This window comes from Columba livia, chromosome 4 (assembly GCF_036013475.1).
Source record: "Columba livia isolate bColLiv1 breed racing homer chromosome 4, bColLiv1.pat.W.v2, whole genome shotgun sequence".
NCBI classification, from domain to species: domain Eukaryota; kingdom Metazoa; phylum Chordata; class Aves; order Columbiformes; family Columbidae; genus Columba; species Columba livia.
This window is the reverse complement of record NC_088605.1, coordinates 68,313,544-68,327,197: the sequence shown is the minus strand read 5'-3', so window position 1 is coordinate 68,327,197 and position 13,654 is coordinate 68,313,544. Positions and strand designations below refer to the sequence as shown.

General features: G+C 58.4%; 1 protein-coding gene and 1 long non-coding RNA gene across 2 annotated transcripts; both read right to left on the bottom strand.

Annotated features, from left to right (window-relative positions):
• Positions 1-1,621: 1,621 nt before the first annotated feature.
• On the bottom strand, positions 1,622-4,048 carry LOC135579398 (uncharacterized). The gene is made up of 4 exons (XR_010472442.1): positions 3,945-4,048; positions 3,451-3,553; positions 3,132-3,191; positions 1,622-3,045 (listed from the first exon to the last, which is right to left on the bottom strand). It is a non-coding gene; the product is annotated as an uncharacterized LOC135579398 (long non-coding RNA).
• Positions 4,049-4,244: 196 nt separating this feature from the next.
• LOC110356299 (uncharacterized) lies at positions 4,245-7,010 on the bottom strand. Its single transcript, XM_065062955.1, has 6 exons — positions 6,378-7,010; positions 6,029-6,183; positions 5,544-5,688; positions 5,288-5,425; positions 4,615-5,131; positions 4,245-4,378 (listed from the first exon to the last, which is right to left on the bottom strand). Exons 1-6 carry the CDS (start codon positions 6,462-6,464, stop codon positions 4,245-4,247), a joined length of 1,176 nt encoding a protein of 391 aa, XP_064919027.1. The 5' UTR covers positions 6,465-7,010.
• Between the last annotated feature and the right edge of the window lie 6,644 nt (positions 7,011-13,654).

Here is a 13,654-nt window from a genome sequence, read left to right as displayed (position 1 = left end):
CATATGAGTCATCCCACCATGTTTCTGTGATGGCAACTATGTCATAGCTTTCCTGCTGCACGATGGCTTCCAGCTCCTCTTGTTTGTTGCCCATACTGCGTGCATTAGTGTACATGCACTTCAAGTGGGCTGCTGATTTCCCTCTTAATTCGGGCTTTCCATCCATAGGCTGATTTTTGGAGAGCCCAGTTTCAATCCCTTCCCCCTTCAAACCTAGTTTAAAGCCCTCCTGATCAGCCCTGCCAACTTATGGGCTATAGTCCTCTTGCTCTCCCTAGAAGGATGAAGCCCATCTGATTTGAGGAGACTGGGTACCATGGAGCTTGGCCCATGGTCAAAAAACCCAAAATTTTGACGGTGACACCAATCCTTAAGCCACCTGTTGATGAGATGGGCTTTTCTGCTCCTCTCTTTATTTAGTTCCTCATCCATCCCAGCTAGCACAGGAACTGAGGCAAATATCATTTGTGCTCCCGTCCCATGAACTGACTGACCCAGTGCTTTAAAGTCCTTTTTAATTATCTTGATACTTCTTCTGTTGATGTCCTCGCTGCCAGCTTGGACTACTAACAGGGGATAGTAGTCTGAGGGCTGAATTAGCTCTGGAAGTCTTCTATCAATGTCCCTCACCCTGGCCCCAGGAAGGCAGCAGACCTCCCTGTGGGATGGGTCTGGGCGACATATAGGGCCCTCTGTTCCCCTCAGAAGAGAGTCGCCGACTACTACCACTCTTCTTTTTTTTTTTCCTCTTACAGCTGCAGTTGTGATTCTTTTTGTTGATGAGGTCCATCCAGAGGGCTCTCCAGGTGGATCTTCTTGGCTATCCTCTGCCTGATTTTCAGGGTCCAGGGCCTCATATCTATTTGTTAGGGGCACCAAGGGTGGTGATGGGGTTCGAGAGAGGGTTCTTTTACCTCTCCGATCAGGGACCTGTTTCCATTCCCCCCCATCAATTAGATCTGCTGTATCCGCCTTATGGCAGGAGGGACAAGGCTTTGCCATCTCCTGTTGCACACCCTTAGGAGTCAAAAGAGCCTGACCCCACCAGTCTATTTCTTCTTCACTCTCCCTAATGCTCCTTAGTCTCTCCACCTCTTCCTTAAGCTCTGCCACTAGGCACAGTAAGTCATTCACCTGGTCACATCGTACACAGGTGCCTCCCATACCATTCTCGGATACTAATGCCAGGCACAGACACTCTGCGCAGCCAGAAGCCTGGGTGGCTGCATCCTTCTTGGCAGGTAGTGTCTGTGTAGACACACTCTTTGTATTAACGGCAGCAACAGCTTTCCTTTTTCTAGAAACCATTGCTACCCTTAGCTAAATTGGGGACAAGAAAACAAAATGTAACCCTGGACAAACTCACCTACAAGAGCTAGTTGTGTCCAGTCTGCTTGCCCTGCCACACCCCAGTCTGTGACACCAGCAACAAGTGAGAGGTCTAACAGCGAGGAGTGACAGAACCTCTGAGCCCTACTGCACAAGCAGCCCCAGTCGCTGCTGCAGCACCGTGTGGGTGGTGCTCACCTGCCTCACAAGCACTTCACCTTCCAGCGCCTGGAGGGCAGGGACGTGTCGCTGCCCTCCAAGAGGCTTTTTCAAAGCAAGGGGGAGGGGTGTGACTTCCGTCACCGTGGTAACGGCCGCGCCACGTCAGCCGGTTCCGCAAGGGCTGCCGGGGACTCCCGGGTAGCAGAATCAAAAACGCGACCAGAAACCCCTCTCTTTACCCTCTCTTACCTCTGTAGCTTCGAGATTTCCCTCCCGGCTCCGGCCAAGCTGGCTTCAGTCAGCTGATCCGAGGAATTCCTCCTTTGCAGCTTCCCCTGCTTCCACCTCCTCTGTTCTGTCTTGTTGCCCTGGAGCTCTATCAGCTATGACCATCAGCCTCATAAGATAGATGTTGGCTTTTTAGGGGTACTTGTAGAGATCATTCTTGTGCTTGGAAGAGGCTGTCCTGTAAGGCCTATCTGTTTTCTACAAACTTCAGAGCTGCTTCCCATGACACCACTTGTATCAGCCCCCCGATTCAATGAAAGTTGCCTCCTCTGGAGTCCCAGGTCTGTGCTCTGCTGCTGGCCTTACTCACTGCCCTTTGGCACCTGGGACCTCACTATGTCCCAAGCGCCACCCAAGGCTGACACTGATGACCACATGCCCGATCAGCGCTTCCTTGCTGACCAGGACCAGGTTCAGGTGAGCATCGCCCTTATTGACCCACCAGTTTAGCAGCTCTGCTATGCAGTCCCCGCAAGGTCCTCCACACTGTTGTCAGCCTATTGCTTTGCCTGGTGAGCGAGTGCCAGGAACCTTACAGTGCCCTACAGGAACCTGCTCGTTCAGCTGGAGGCTTCTTGGGGTTGCCGTCAGAAAACATTTCCTGCTTACTCTTCCTGGTCAAGTAGTTTCTAACTGCCGGGACAGTGTCACCCTTAGTGGCTTCTCCTCTCATCTGTGCACTGGACACCCCGCAGAAGCTGCCCCCTGGCAATCCTCATGGAGTGGCCCCTCAAAACCACCATTTCCAACCCCGACCTCTCACCCCAGCTAACAGAGGTTGTTCTTCGCTCCATGGAGGGATAGTGAATGAGTAGGTCAGCAGTCCATGTTTGCGCTGTGCAGATGAGATGTGAGCGTGTACTGCATGTACATGAGGTGAGTGACTCCAGGAACAAACCCCACTGGCCCAGTGAGCTACATCTCAGCTGCCCTGGACAGGCTCATTGCAAGTGTTCTTGTCTGCTGCCTCAGCCTTGCCCATGATGCCGGACTGTGCTCTCAAAACTGCCAGAACAATCAGAGAGGTTCTGGGGTCCTTGGAAAAGGCAGACATCAAAGCCAGCTCCAAGAAGGGCTCTTTATTAAAATCGAGCTGTTATTCCCAAGAAGAGCTGCTCCTCTGCCTGGTTTAGCTGCACCAGCAGCACAGGGCTCGCAAGCTCCATCGTGATCTTGGCTGCTTCCTCGAAGAGCTCAGGATCGCAATGGTCTGAGCGGCCAGGCAGCAGAGGGAGGGTTCGCTGTCCGTCTCCAAGGGCTGGAGGGCTGCAACAGAAAGAAGCAGAGGCAAGGTGACCTCCCATGTCTGCAGTCACACGCCGAGATCCCCTCCGGACACGCTCCCTACTCACCGCTGCAGATCTCCGCCAGCTCCACCTCGCTTGCGTCCCTCAGGTGCTGCGCAGCAAGCCCTGGGCACAGAGCTCCGTCAGACCCCTGCTCCCTCCCCCTCATGAGGGCTGGCCCCAGGGAAGAGCAGGAGCTGAGATGGTGGGACCGAGCGAGGCGGCCACCAAGCCCGCCTGAGTGGACGGGGATGGGAGGAGAGGCCAAGGCCCTGGATGGGGCAGCCGGGGCTCCAGCAGGCACAGGGCTGCTCCTTGCCGCCAGGGCAGTGGCGGGAACTGGGGCCAGAGTGCCAGGAGAGGGACTCCGGGGGCTGTGACTCACCAATGAACCTCACGGCTGCCTCTCGCAAGCTGGCCTGTTCGTTCTTCAGGTACGGCCGGCTCCGATTCAAGAACTCTTTAGCCCTCCTCCTGTCCTGCTTCAGCTGGAGGGAGTACGAGGGTGTGAGCATGTCACTGCCCCTCCCCTCTTGGCCAGAGCAGTCCCTCCTCCCAACAAACCACATTCCCCTTCACCCTCCCAGCCCATTCCTGCCTCCCAGCCAGGAGCCCTGTGGGGCTGAGGCTGAGGCAGAGCCACAAGTAGAGGGGTCCCAGGGGTGCTGAGAGCCCTCCCTCCTGCTGGGTGTGGGGAGGGGAGAGGGGCAGAGAGAAGAGCCCTTGGAGGTTCTGTTTTTGAGGACAGGGCACAAGGATGCAGCCCCGGGCTGCAGCAGGGCAGGTGAGGCACATCTGCAGAGCCCACCCCCCAGCACCCCAGCCATATGGGGCAACCCTCGTTCAGCCTGGGCCCTGGGCTTTGGGGGTTGTCCTCACCAAATACTCTCCAGTCCGCCACGTCTGCTGTGTCTGTGCCAGGTGTTGGAGCTGTTTCTTCTTGAGCAGCTCTGCTGCGGCAATGAGGGCTTCCTGGGCGGCCTGCAGAACAGCAGAAGCTGGGAGGTGGCACCACGGTCTGGGGAAGGACACCTGGCATCCCCCTCCTCTGGGCTTTGTTCCTGGGGTGATTCTGCCATTAGGGACCTGGGACATGCCCTGGCCCAAATGCCTGGGCGTCTCTTCCCTGCAACACTGCTTAGCTTTGCAGTCTGTACCTTGGCCACGCTCCGCACTTGGTCACTCATGTGGAAGAAGAGTGGGAGCAGGCTCGCTTGTGCAATGCTCTTCATCTGTCTCTTGTGGTTCTCCACCACCATCTTCATCAGGTCTCTGAAGAGGCTGATGGAGCTCTCTCTCATCTGGCTCAGCTCCTGGGAGAGAGCAGCACAGTAGGACTTGAGCACCAGTAGCTCTCTGCCCACGGTGAGCAGGAGCTTCAGCATGGCTGATGCGAGGGGAGATGCTTCAGGGTGGCATTCTGCACACTGGAGGTGTGAGCCAGATCTGTGGCCCCGGGTGCATGAGAGGCCGCTCAGGAGACTTCTTGCGGCACTGCCTGTGCCCCAAAGTGCTCCCCCAGCCACCCAGCATCCCCCATCAGCTTCACCAGCCACAGTGGGGAAGAGCTCCCTCCCACAGACAGGCTCATGAGGAGACTGGGCTGGTCTTGGCAATGCCTCCAGGGCATGGACCACTGGTTCAGCCTCAGCCCCTCGCCACGGGGTCTGGGAAAAACAATCAGGTCCTGTCCCCTCCCTGGGAGAGCCCTCAGGCCTCTGAGAGCATCTAGCAGGGAGAAGCTGGGTTGGGCTGCAGAATGCAGAAGCCATCCCACAAAAGCCCAGGGGAGAAAGGAGAGAAGACCCTGCTCGGAGTGGCTGGGTGGAAGGGCAGCTGTCATTGCCCGCTTCCCACCCACGAGGCTCAGGCTTCCCCAGCAGCCTTACGTCATCGAAGAAGGGCAGGACAAATTCTGCCAGCTGCACAGCGATGGGGCTGGCCTTCTCCCTCTCCAGCTGAGCCAACAAGTGTCTGAAGACCACCAGAGCCTTCATCGTCACAGCCTTATAGCCAAAGAACAGGACCCTCCTCAGGTCTGGCAGCAGGACCAGCATTTTTCTTGCCTGTAGGAAGAAGAGAGTTTCCCGTTAGGGACAAGGGCCGTGTGTGGAAAGCTCCCAGGCAGCTACCAGGCCCCACATGGCAGAGAGCGGCCGTGGGAGCCAGCCAAGGCCAAGCCCTCACCCACTGCCCTGGCCCCCGGCTGCCACCCTACTCACCATCTCTTCTTTCTCCGACAGCGTCATGATGCCGCTGAGCACCAAGGAGAGCATCGCCGGCCTTCGTTGCCTCAGAAACCTCCCGGCTAGGTACATTGGAGCAAACTCCTCCTCTTCCAGATCACTGCTGGCCAGCAGCTGAAAGAAAGCCAGCAGTGAGCGAGCGGCAGAGCTGGTGGGCTCCTCGCACCGTGCAGCTCCTGGTTCCCAGGGCAGCCCAGGCCAAGGGCACGGGGAGCTTTTTCCAGTAACTCACAGCCAGGCGAAGGATGGAGATGTCCTCCAAGGGTGTGGATAAGACCCTGTAGCGCCGGTCCTGGAGCTGGATGTGCAGCTCCCTCAAAACGTTGTGCAGGGTCTGAGGCACAGAGAACATCGCCTCCCACATGTCCAGGGCAGTGCTGCAAGCCAGAGTGCTCTGTCAGCAGGGCAGCCTCAGCCACAGCAGTGTGGTGGCCAGGGTCAGCGCTGCGGGACGTTTGGGATGCCCTGGGCAGCAGCAGGGCACTGAGCTGCTGCTCCCCATGGGCCTGGCAGGAGTGTGGTGGGGGTGCTCTGGGCTGGCTGGCTCAGCTTTGACTGCTGCAGGCCTGGCTGAGCCCCCAGGGCTGGAAAGCATGGTGGGATGGAGGGTCCTGCTCCTCAGATTGTCCTGCAGGATTCCTTGGCTCTGACAGCCAGAGAGCCTCCAGGCCCCTCTCCCCACAGCAAGCAAGCTCTCATGGCTTTTGGGGCCAGTACCTGTCTCCTGGTGGAGCGATTTTCAGCAGTGTCCTGACCACCTCCCCAGGGTTCTCCTCAGCCATCAGGAGAAGCAGGGACTCCATGCTCTGCCGGGCTGAGTCCATGTTGATGCATTCCAGGTTTTGGTGGATGCAGGTCGTGATCTTTGGCACCTGGAGGGGACACAGGTGAGGATGGTGCTGCCACTGGACTGTGGCCATTTCCTCAGCTGCACTTTCCATCCCTCTCTGTTGCTGTCTGTTGGCTTCAGGTGCCCGAGACACCAGGGTTTGGGAGGGGGGAATGGAGAGAGCAACAAGGCCTCCCAGGGCTGAAGAGCAGGGCAATCCAGCCACAGGCCACTTACATCTGCCAGCCAGAGTTCAGGGTGTCCCATGACCATGCCCAGAGCATTTCTGGCCGCCTCCTTGTCAAAGCTGCTGGCGTCTCTCATTGCCTCAATGAATACCAGGACCACGTCTGTCCTCTCAGGAGGCTGGAGGTATTCTTCAAAGGCCTGTTGGAGGAAGGGAGGCAGCGAAGCCACGTCACACTGAGTGCCCTGAAGGTGCTGCTTAGCTGGGCAGTGCCAGCAGCCCCGCAGAGACACCCGGCGGCAGTGCCGGCGGCAGTGCCCGCAGCAAAGCTGGCAGCAGGGGCGGCACTCGCTGCTGGAGAGGACGAGAAGAGAGGGCCCCAGGGTGAGGGAGGAGGGCTGGGGTCACGGGCACAGGGTGCTGGCCCTGCCGCGTACCAGGGCTTGCTGGTGGCCAGGAGGACTGGGACACTGGAGAGCAGCCCTCACATTGTCCCTGATTGGGGACAGCAGGAACCCTCTCAGCAGGGACAGGGAGGCCACACCAGCCCCGCTGATTGTGGATGCCTTTGCTCACACCAGTCCCCTGCTGATGCTACCGCCAAGAGTGCCAGCAAGGGGGGAGCTCGTCACCTCGGTAATGTGTGCAACGCTGGGTGAAGAGCGCAAGGCGGTGGTCTTAGCTTTCCAGTCCCCTTGGAGCTGTGCGTTCTCCTCCGGCAGTGTCGCACCTAAAGAGCAGGGCAAACACAGAAGAGTCAGGAAGACACAGCAGCTTCCTCAATACGAGAAAGAGCCTGGAGCCTGGAATGGCCGAGGTGGGAGGTTATGACCCACAGTCAAGGGAGGAGGTAGTGGGGAGCGGTGGCAAGGAAAGGCAGATCCACCTCCAATGTCTGTGTGCAAATGCTCCTGGCCCTGGAAACTCCAAGGCCCTGGAGCTGTGCGTGCAGTCCTACAATTCAGTCCCCCACGGTTGGAATAATGGTGACGTGGGGGATGGCTCGCATGACTGGAATGCTGCGGGACAGGGATAGAGGCCCATCGGGAGAGATGGGAAGATGCAGCATGGGGCTGTCTCCCGTGCCCCTGAGGAGCAGCTCAGCTACATGGGGCCATCAGCAGTCTGGGACAGAGCGTGGTGGTCAGGAGCAGGGGCAGGTCTGGCGTCATGGTGGTGCCTCCAGCAAGCAGGAGAAAGGTCCATCGCAACCCCCAGGAAGACGAGGAGAGGTATTGGGTGATGTTGGTGTGCAGAGGGTTGCATCCCACCGCAGTTTCTCTTACAGCGTTGCTGATGCTTGAATTGGAAGAGGGAACAAAGAATATCCAAAGCCAAACGGCTGGTCTCTTCCTCCTTGAACGACAGGAGCAGGATGAGATGTCCTAGCAGCTGTCCGAGGATTGGCAGCTGGATCTCTGCGTAGGAAGCCTGTCTGTCCCCATTTGGATCAGCCTGGGCAAGGGAGGAGGAAGAGCAGAAGGGCTGAGGGCACCGGGGGCCAAAGGCCTGAACCCAAGAGTGTGCTCAGGGCTGGATGCGGGCAGGTCAGAGCATACCAGGGCCCTGCAGAACCCATCTCCCAGAGCAGGCCCACGCAGGTAGAGCTGCCTGACCTGGGCTCCCACTGTGCCCCTAAGGCAGTCCCAGCCGACACAGGACTGGGGCAGAGCTGGCACCTGGTAGAGTGGGGTGTGCCTGGTCCTTACCTTCAGCAAGTTGGCCAGCAAATGGCTCAGCATGGTCATCCTGCCTATAGCCCTCTCCCGCACAGATGCCTTCCTGGACTTGGTGAAAGTCAAGAGCATCTGGGAAGAGAGAAGCGGCTGGTGAGCCCTGGGAGCAGCCGCTGCTCCAGCAGAAGCAGCGCTGCTCAGTCCCTGGGCTGCACGTGCCCAGTCTGTTAAGGCTTCCTCTGGTCTTGAGCAAAGCCTGTAGTGAGGTTCCTGCCCTGGGGTCCCTCGCAGGCTTGAGACCCTGGGCCAGCCCTGCAGCCAGGCAGGAAGGCAGATGCCACTCTCTGCGGCCACTGTGATGTGGAAGAGCCTGGTGGGCAGCCCCTGTTTCCCCCAGGGAGGGGGGCAGCCCCCCAGCAGTGCACTCTCTCTGCATGGCATGGGGTGGGACTGTCCACTCCAGACCGGACACCCCATCTCCCCAGGGCCCTTGTGAAGCCCACTCTTTGCACATGCCAGACCTGGAAGATGTCCTGCAGCATCTCGCTGACTCTGGAGACACGACACCCGAGCATCAGCTTTTTTAACATGATGTCCATGGTTTGCATGGTCTGCAAGGAAGACGACGAGTTGTGGCTGTGTTTCCTGCCATCCCACTCACCCCAGGGGAGTGATCTGAGCTCCCAGTGCCAAGGGGAGACTCCCACGCTGCTTTGCCACGCCTGGGAGAGACCCAGGGGCAAAAAATCTGCTGCGGGCAGAGCAGCCCATGGCGCTGGACGTGGACAGGCCCACAGGCAGGGGACAAAGGGATGATGGTGGCAAAGCGGAGCTGAGACCCTGCCCTGCCTTGAATGTCTGCTCGTATCACAGCACGGGTTGGCCGGGGAGCAGCGCAGAGGGACCGGGGGCCCCTGTAGTTCACCCAGCACTTACCACAGGGTAGAGGTCATGGCTCAGGCCCTGCATTTCCTCTTTTGGAGGAGCCAAGAAGATGCTGCAGAAGCACACTTGGAGGAGGCTTTTCTCTTTGCCCTCCAGCACCCCCTCCACTGTGCTGCAAAGACAGACAGGCCAGTCAGACGCTGGTGCTGGGAGCAGTGCCTCGGAGGCCTCGTGCAGCTGGACACAGAGCTCCGGGGCAGGGGTCCCCAGGAGGGATGGGCAGGTACCTCAGTTTGGCAATGGCAAGCATGGCGTGTTGCTGCACCGCCATCCACATTTGGCCGCTGCGCTCCTCTTCTAGCAGCATCTGCAGAGTACAGCCGGGATGGGAGCTGAGAGCTGCCAGCACCCAGTATCACCAGCCCCTGGTCCTATCCAATGCTGTCCCCACAGGGTGCTGGGCGCCTTGGTGCCTTCCCCAGAGCCGCCAGGTATCCCCTCACCTTGATATTCTCTGCCAGCTCATATCTCTGGCAGAAGAGGTCTAGCCCTTTTGACATGCCGGGGGCCCTGCTGGTGTTGCACACTTTGCAGATGCTCCGGAGAAACTGCATCTTCTGGCTCTCCTCCTGGCAGACGAGGAACAGAGAGACAAACAGGAAGTGTGAGAAGGGGGACACACGGCCAGTGGCAGCGCAGCGCTGGGGCTGCAGTACTATGGTGGAGGCCTGGGAGAAGCAGCTCTGCCCAGGCAGCACCCCTGCAGCAGCCCCACGGCTGAGCCCCTGTCAGCAGTCGCCGGCACAGCCCCCTTCGAAATGACCACAGTTACCTTTTCTGGGCTGCTGACAAAAGCCACGATGAAGTCCACGTGTTGTTGTTCCAACTCGTAGACTGGCAACCAGCTGGCATCTAATAAAGGAGGAGATCAGGGAGGCTATAGAGAGGGTCTGGTGGCAGGAGAGAGCAGAGGAAAGAGCTCTGCCCTCCGTCTACCCCGTGCACGGTGCCTCTGCACGGTCTTCTTGTACGTGTCAGGGCCGGAGGGTGTCCGGCAGACGTGCTGCCATGCTGGAACAAGTAAGGACGCGGAAAGCCTCCAGTGCACACGGCTGAGGAACCGGCTTGCAGACGGGCAGGAAAGGTCCCACAGCACGGCTGCCTCCTGCCAGCCCAGCTGCCTATCGCTGCCCATGCCCTGGAGCAGCAGCTGGGTCCCCTCTGCCCTGTCCCTCCTTGGGAGAGGCTGCTCTGAGCAGCCCTGGCATTCAGGCAGCATCGTGCACAACACCTGTGGGATCGCCACTGCTAGCATGCAGGGAAACGTGATCCTGGCACGGAGCAGGGAGTGCTCGCTAACCCCCACCCTGCCCAGAGAGTCAGGGCCCCTCACTCACCGATCTCCCGTGGCTGCACCACATCCGCCTGGTTGGGCTGCAGTGGAGGGCTGACCTCCTGGAGAGTCCCAACCTCCTGCCAGGCCACCCTGGGACGGCTGGGAGGTCCGTCCTGCCAGGCCTCTCTGGGGCGGCTGGGAGGTCTCTCCGCCATCTTGTAGAATGAAGATGGGGGGTACGGGTGGGGAAGGGGGAAGCTCCGGCGAAATGTTCTTGCGCTGCGGGTCTTCCCCGGGGCAGCGGGGAAAGAGGTGGGCTGCGCTCAGGGACTCCTGGCCCCAAGTCTGCCGGGGGCAGTGGGGGAGTCTGCTGAAAGCAGCTAGAGGTGGGTTGTGGTTGGACTGGATGATTCTTCCAACCAAAAAGATTCTAGGTTTTTGTGAAAGACGTGGGCACGCTCGGCGCTCTCGCCAGCTCCGCGCTCCTGCCCTGTCCCGTCACCGTCCTGCGGACAGTGTGGGCTGGGGCCCGCAGCTGTGCTGAGAAAATGCAGTGCAGTGCGTGTCACCAAGTGAGGTCACAAATGGCCCCACTGTGAGCCATTGCAAAGGCAGGGAGGGGCAGGGTGTCCCACTGGAAGGCACAGGGCTAGCTCAGCCCTGGGCACCTGGGCACTCTCAGAGTACCTCCAGGCCCCCTTTTGCCCTCGCGTCCCCTTGGGACCTCCCTGGTGTCCTCTGGTGTGTGCCAGGGCCTCATGTTCCCCTGGCTGGCTGATCTGAACAGTAGCAAAGCTGCTCCTTTTGTGGGTTAGTAGAGATTTCTAGGGATTTCTAGGGTGGGCATCAGCAAGGAGGGACCTTGTTTAAGGTGTCTTCTGTATCACTGCTTACAGAAGCTCTCAGTGGCTTGAGGATAAACTAACCGCGTAACCAAGTGAGAAACTGTTGCAGCTGGCAGAAATGCCAGGAGAAACAGGAGATGCAGCTAGTGGGGTGTTGAACTACTAAGACAAGGAGGGGGAAAACTACCAGACAAAGGTTGTGAAAGCTGAGCATCAGAAGAAAGGAGGAAAGGAGGAGCAGAATGAGCAGCTCAGAATGAGGCTGGGACTCCTGGGGTCCCCATCCAGCAGCCCTGGACCTGCCCAGTGCAGCCTGCAGCAGGACAACACCCCCTCACCCCGACTGTACCGCCCGTGTTTGACTGGCTCCTGTGATCAGGCTTACCCCCAGCACTCCCCAGTGTCAGCCCAGGGGTACCCAGAGAGGCCAGAGGAGGGATCCAGCCTCTCCAGAGAAGGGCTTTGTTGGTCAGACACTAAAAGCTGAGAGGAAGAAGGTGTTCCCACTGATTTTGGGCTTGTATTGCCCCATAGATACTGAAAATGCCCAAGGTAGGAGGACATGGGAATGAGTAAGTCATAGAATGTTTCCTCGGTTGACATCTCTCTCTGTGTCTTCCAGAGCAGAGGTTTTGTCAAGCCCCCCTGCTTCCCCTTCCTTACTAAGTGAAAGGCAAGCCGTGTCCGTGGCACTGGCACACTTTGCATCCCACGTCTGCACAGGAAAGTCCCCTCAGCGCAGGAGCCCAAGTCCCAGCTGACAGCTCCTGGCAGGGCCCCTTCCCCAGCCCTGACAACAACGCCAGTGCCCCAGGCAGGGACCCTGACCCAGCCCAGGGGCCTCCTCTTGCCAGGAGAGAGCAGGCCAAGTGGAGCAAGTATGAAGGGCCTGGGGAAAGCCGCACCAGCCCAGCCCAGGAGCCATTTCACTCATCCACTCTCCCCATTCCCTGGACAGGCTGGTTGGTGGGGGGGCAGGGAGCTGTAGCCCAGCAGGGGCTGTCGGGCGCCCGGCCCAGAGGCCGAAAGCTGCTGCTGAGATGCACGGCTGCCTTGGCGCAGCAGTGCCATGGGGGAACAAGCCCTTTGTCTCCCAGGGCCTGCTCCCACACACACCGATGCCAGCCCTGCCAGCCCTGCACCCCGAGGCTGTGCACTTTCAGGAGAACAGCCAAAGTGACAAGATAGCAGAGGAAAGATGCAAAGTGAATAAAGTACTTGATTTTGAATAGCCAGTTGTGCGTTATCCCAAGAGGGTTGGGTTACAGAAATGTCTACACGGAGAGTCCGCACCATCTCGACCCATGTGGATGGACTGGCACAGCCACGCCAGCAGGGAGCATTCCCCATCTCCTAGGCTGAAGCATGCAATCAAGATGCAAACCTCTGCAGTGCCCACTTGTTACAGGCCTCCAGGCAGAGTGTGACTCGCTCTGCATGACCCTCCAAGCCCGTGTCAGCTCATTTTGCTTCTGCTACCCACCCCTGCAACTACCAAGCCTATGGGAGCTTTGGCTTTGGCATCATCCCTACATTCTGGGGCAAGATTTCTAAATTCCTCCTTTGCAGCTTCCCCTGCTTCCACCTCCTCTGTTCTGTCTTGTTGCCCTGGAGCTCTATCAGCTATGACCATCAGCCTCATAAGATAGATGTTGGCTTTTTAGGGGTACTTGTAGAGATCATTCTTGTGCTTGGAAGAGGCTGTCCTGTAAGGCCTATCTGTTTTCTACAAACTTCAGAGCTGCTTCCCATGACACCACTTGTATCAGCCCCCCGATTCAATGAAAGTTGCCTCCTCTGGAGTCCCAGGTCTGTGCTCTGCTGCTGGCCTTACTCACTGCCCTTTGGCACCTGGGACCTCACTATGTCCCAAGCGCCACCCAAGGCTGACACTGATGACCACATGCCCGATCAGCGCTTCCTTGCTGACCAGGACCAGGTTCAGGTGAGCATCGCCCTTATTGACCCACCAGTTTAGCAGCTCTGCTATGCAGTCCCCGCAAGGTCCTCCACACTGTTGTCAGCCTATTGCTTTGCCTGGTGAGCGAGTGCCAGGAACCTTACAGTGCCCTACAGGAACCTGCTCGTTCAGTTGGAGGCTTCTTGGGGTTGCCGTCAGAAAACATTTCCTGCTTACTCTTCCTGGTCAAGTAGTTTCTAACTGCCGGGACAGTGTCACCCTTAGTGGCTTCTCCTCTCATCTGTGCACTGGACACCCCGCAGAAGCTGCCCCCTGGCAATCCTCATGGAGTGGCCCCTCAAAACTACCATTTCCAACCCCGACCTCTCACCCCAGCTAACAGAGGTTGTTCTTCGCTCCATGGAGGGATAGTGAATGAGTAGGTCAGCAGTCCATGTTTGCGCTGTGCAGATGAGATGTGAGCGTGTACTGCATGTACATGAGGTGAGTGACTCCAGGAACAAACCCCACTGGCCCAGTGAGCTACATCTCAGCTGCCCTGGACAGGCTCATTGCAAGTGTTCTTGTCTGCTGCCTCAGCCTTGCCCATGATGCCGGACTGTGCTCTCAAAACTGCCAGAACAATCAGAGAGGTTCTCTGAAGCTGGCAGACATCAAAGCCAGC

Excerpts from the sequence above, each read along its gene's own strand:
- LOC110356299 (XM_065062955.1), bottom strand. The coding sequence starts at position 6,464 with ATGAGAGACGCCAGCAGCTTTGACAAGGAGGCGGCCAGAAATGCTCTG. Across the intron at positions 6,184-6,377 it reads CTGAACTCTGGCTGGCAGAT|GTGCCAAAGATCACGACCTG; the intron begins GTAAGTGGCCTG and ends TGTCCCCTCCAG. Across the intron at positions 5,689-6,028 it reads ATCGCTCCACCAGGAGACAG|CACTGCCCTGGACATGTGGG; the intron begins GTACTGGCCCCA and ends TCTGGCTTGCAG.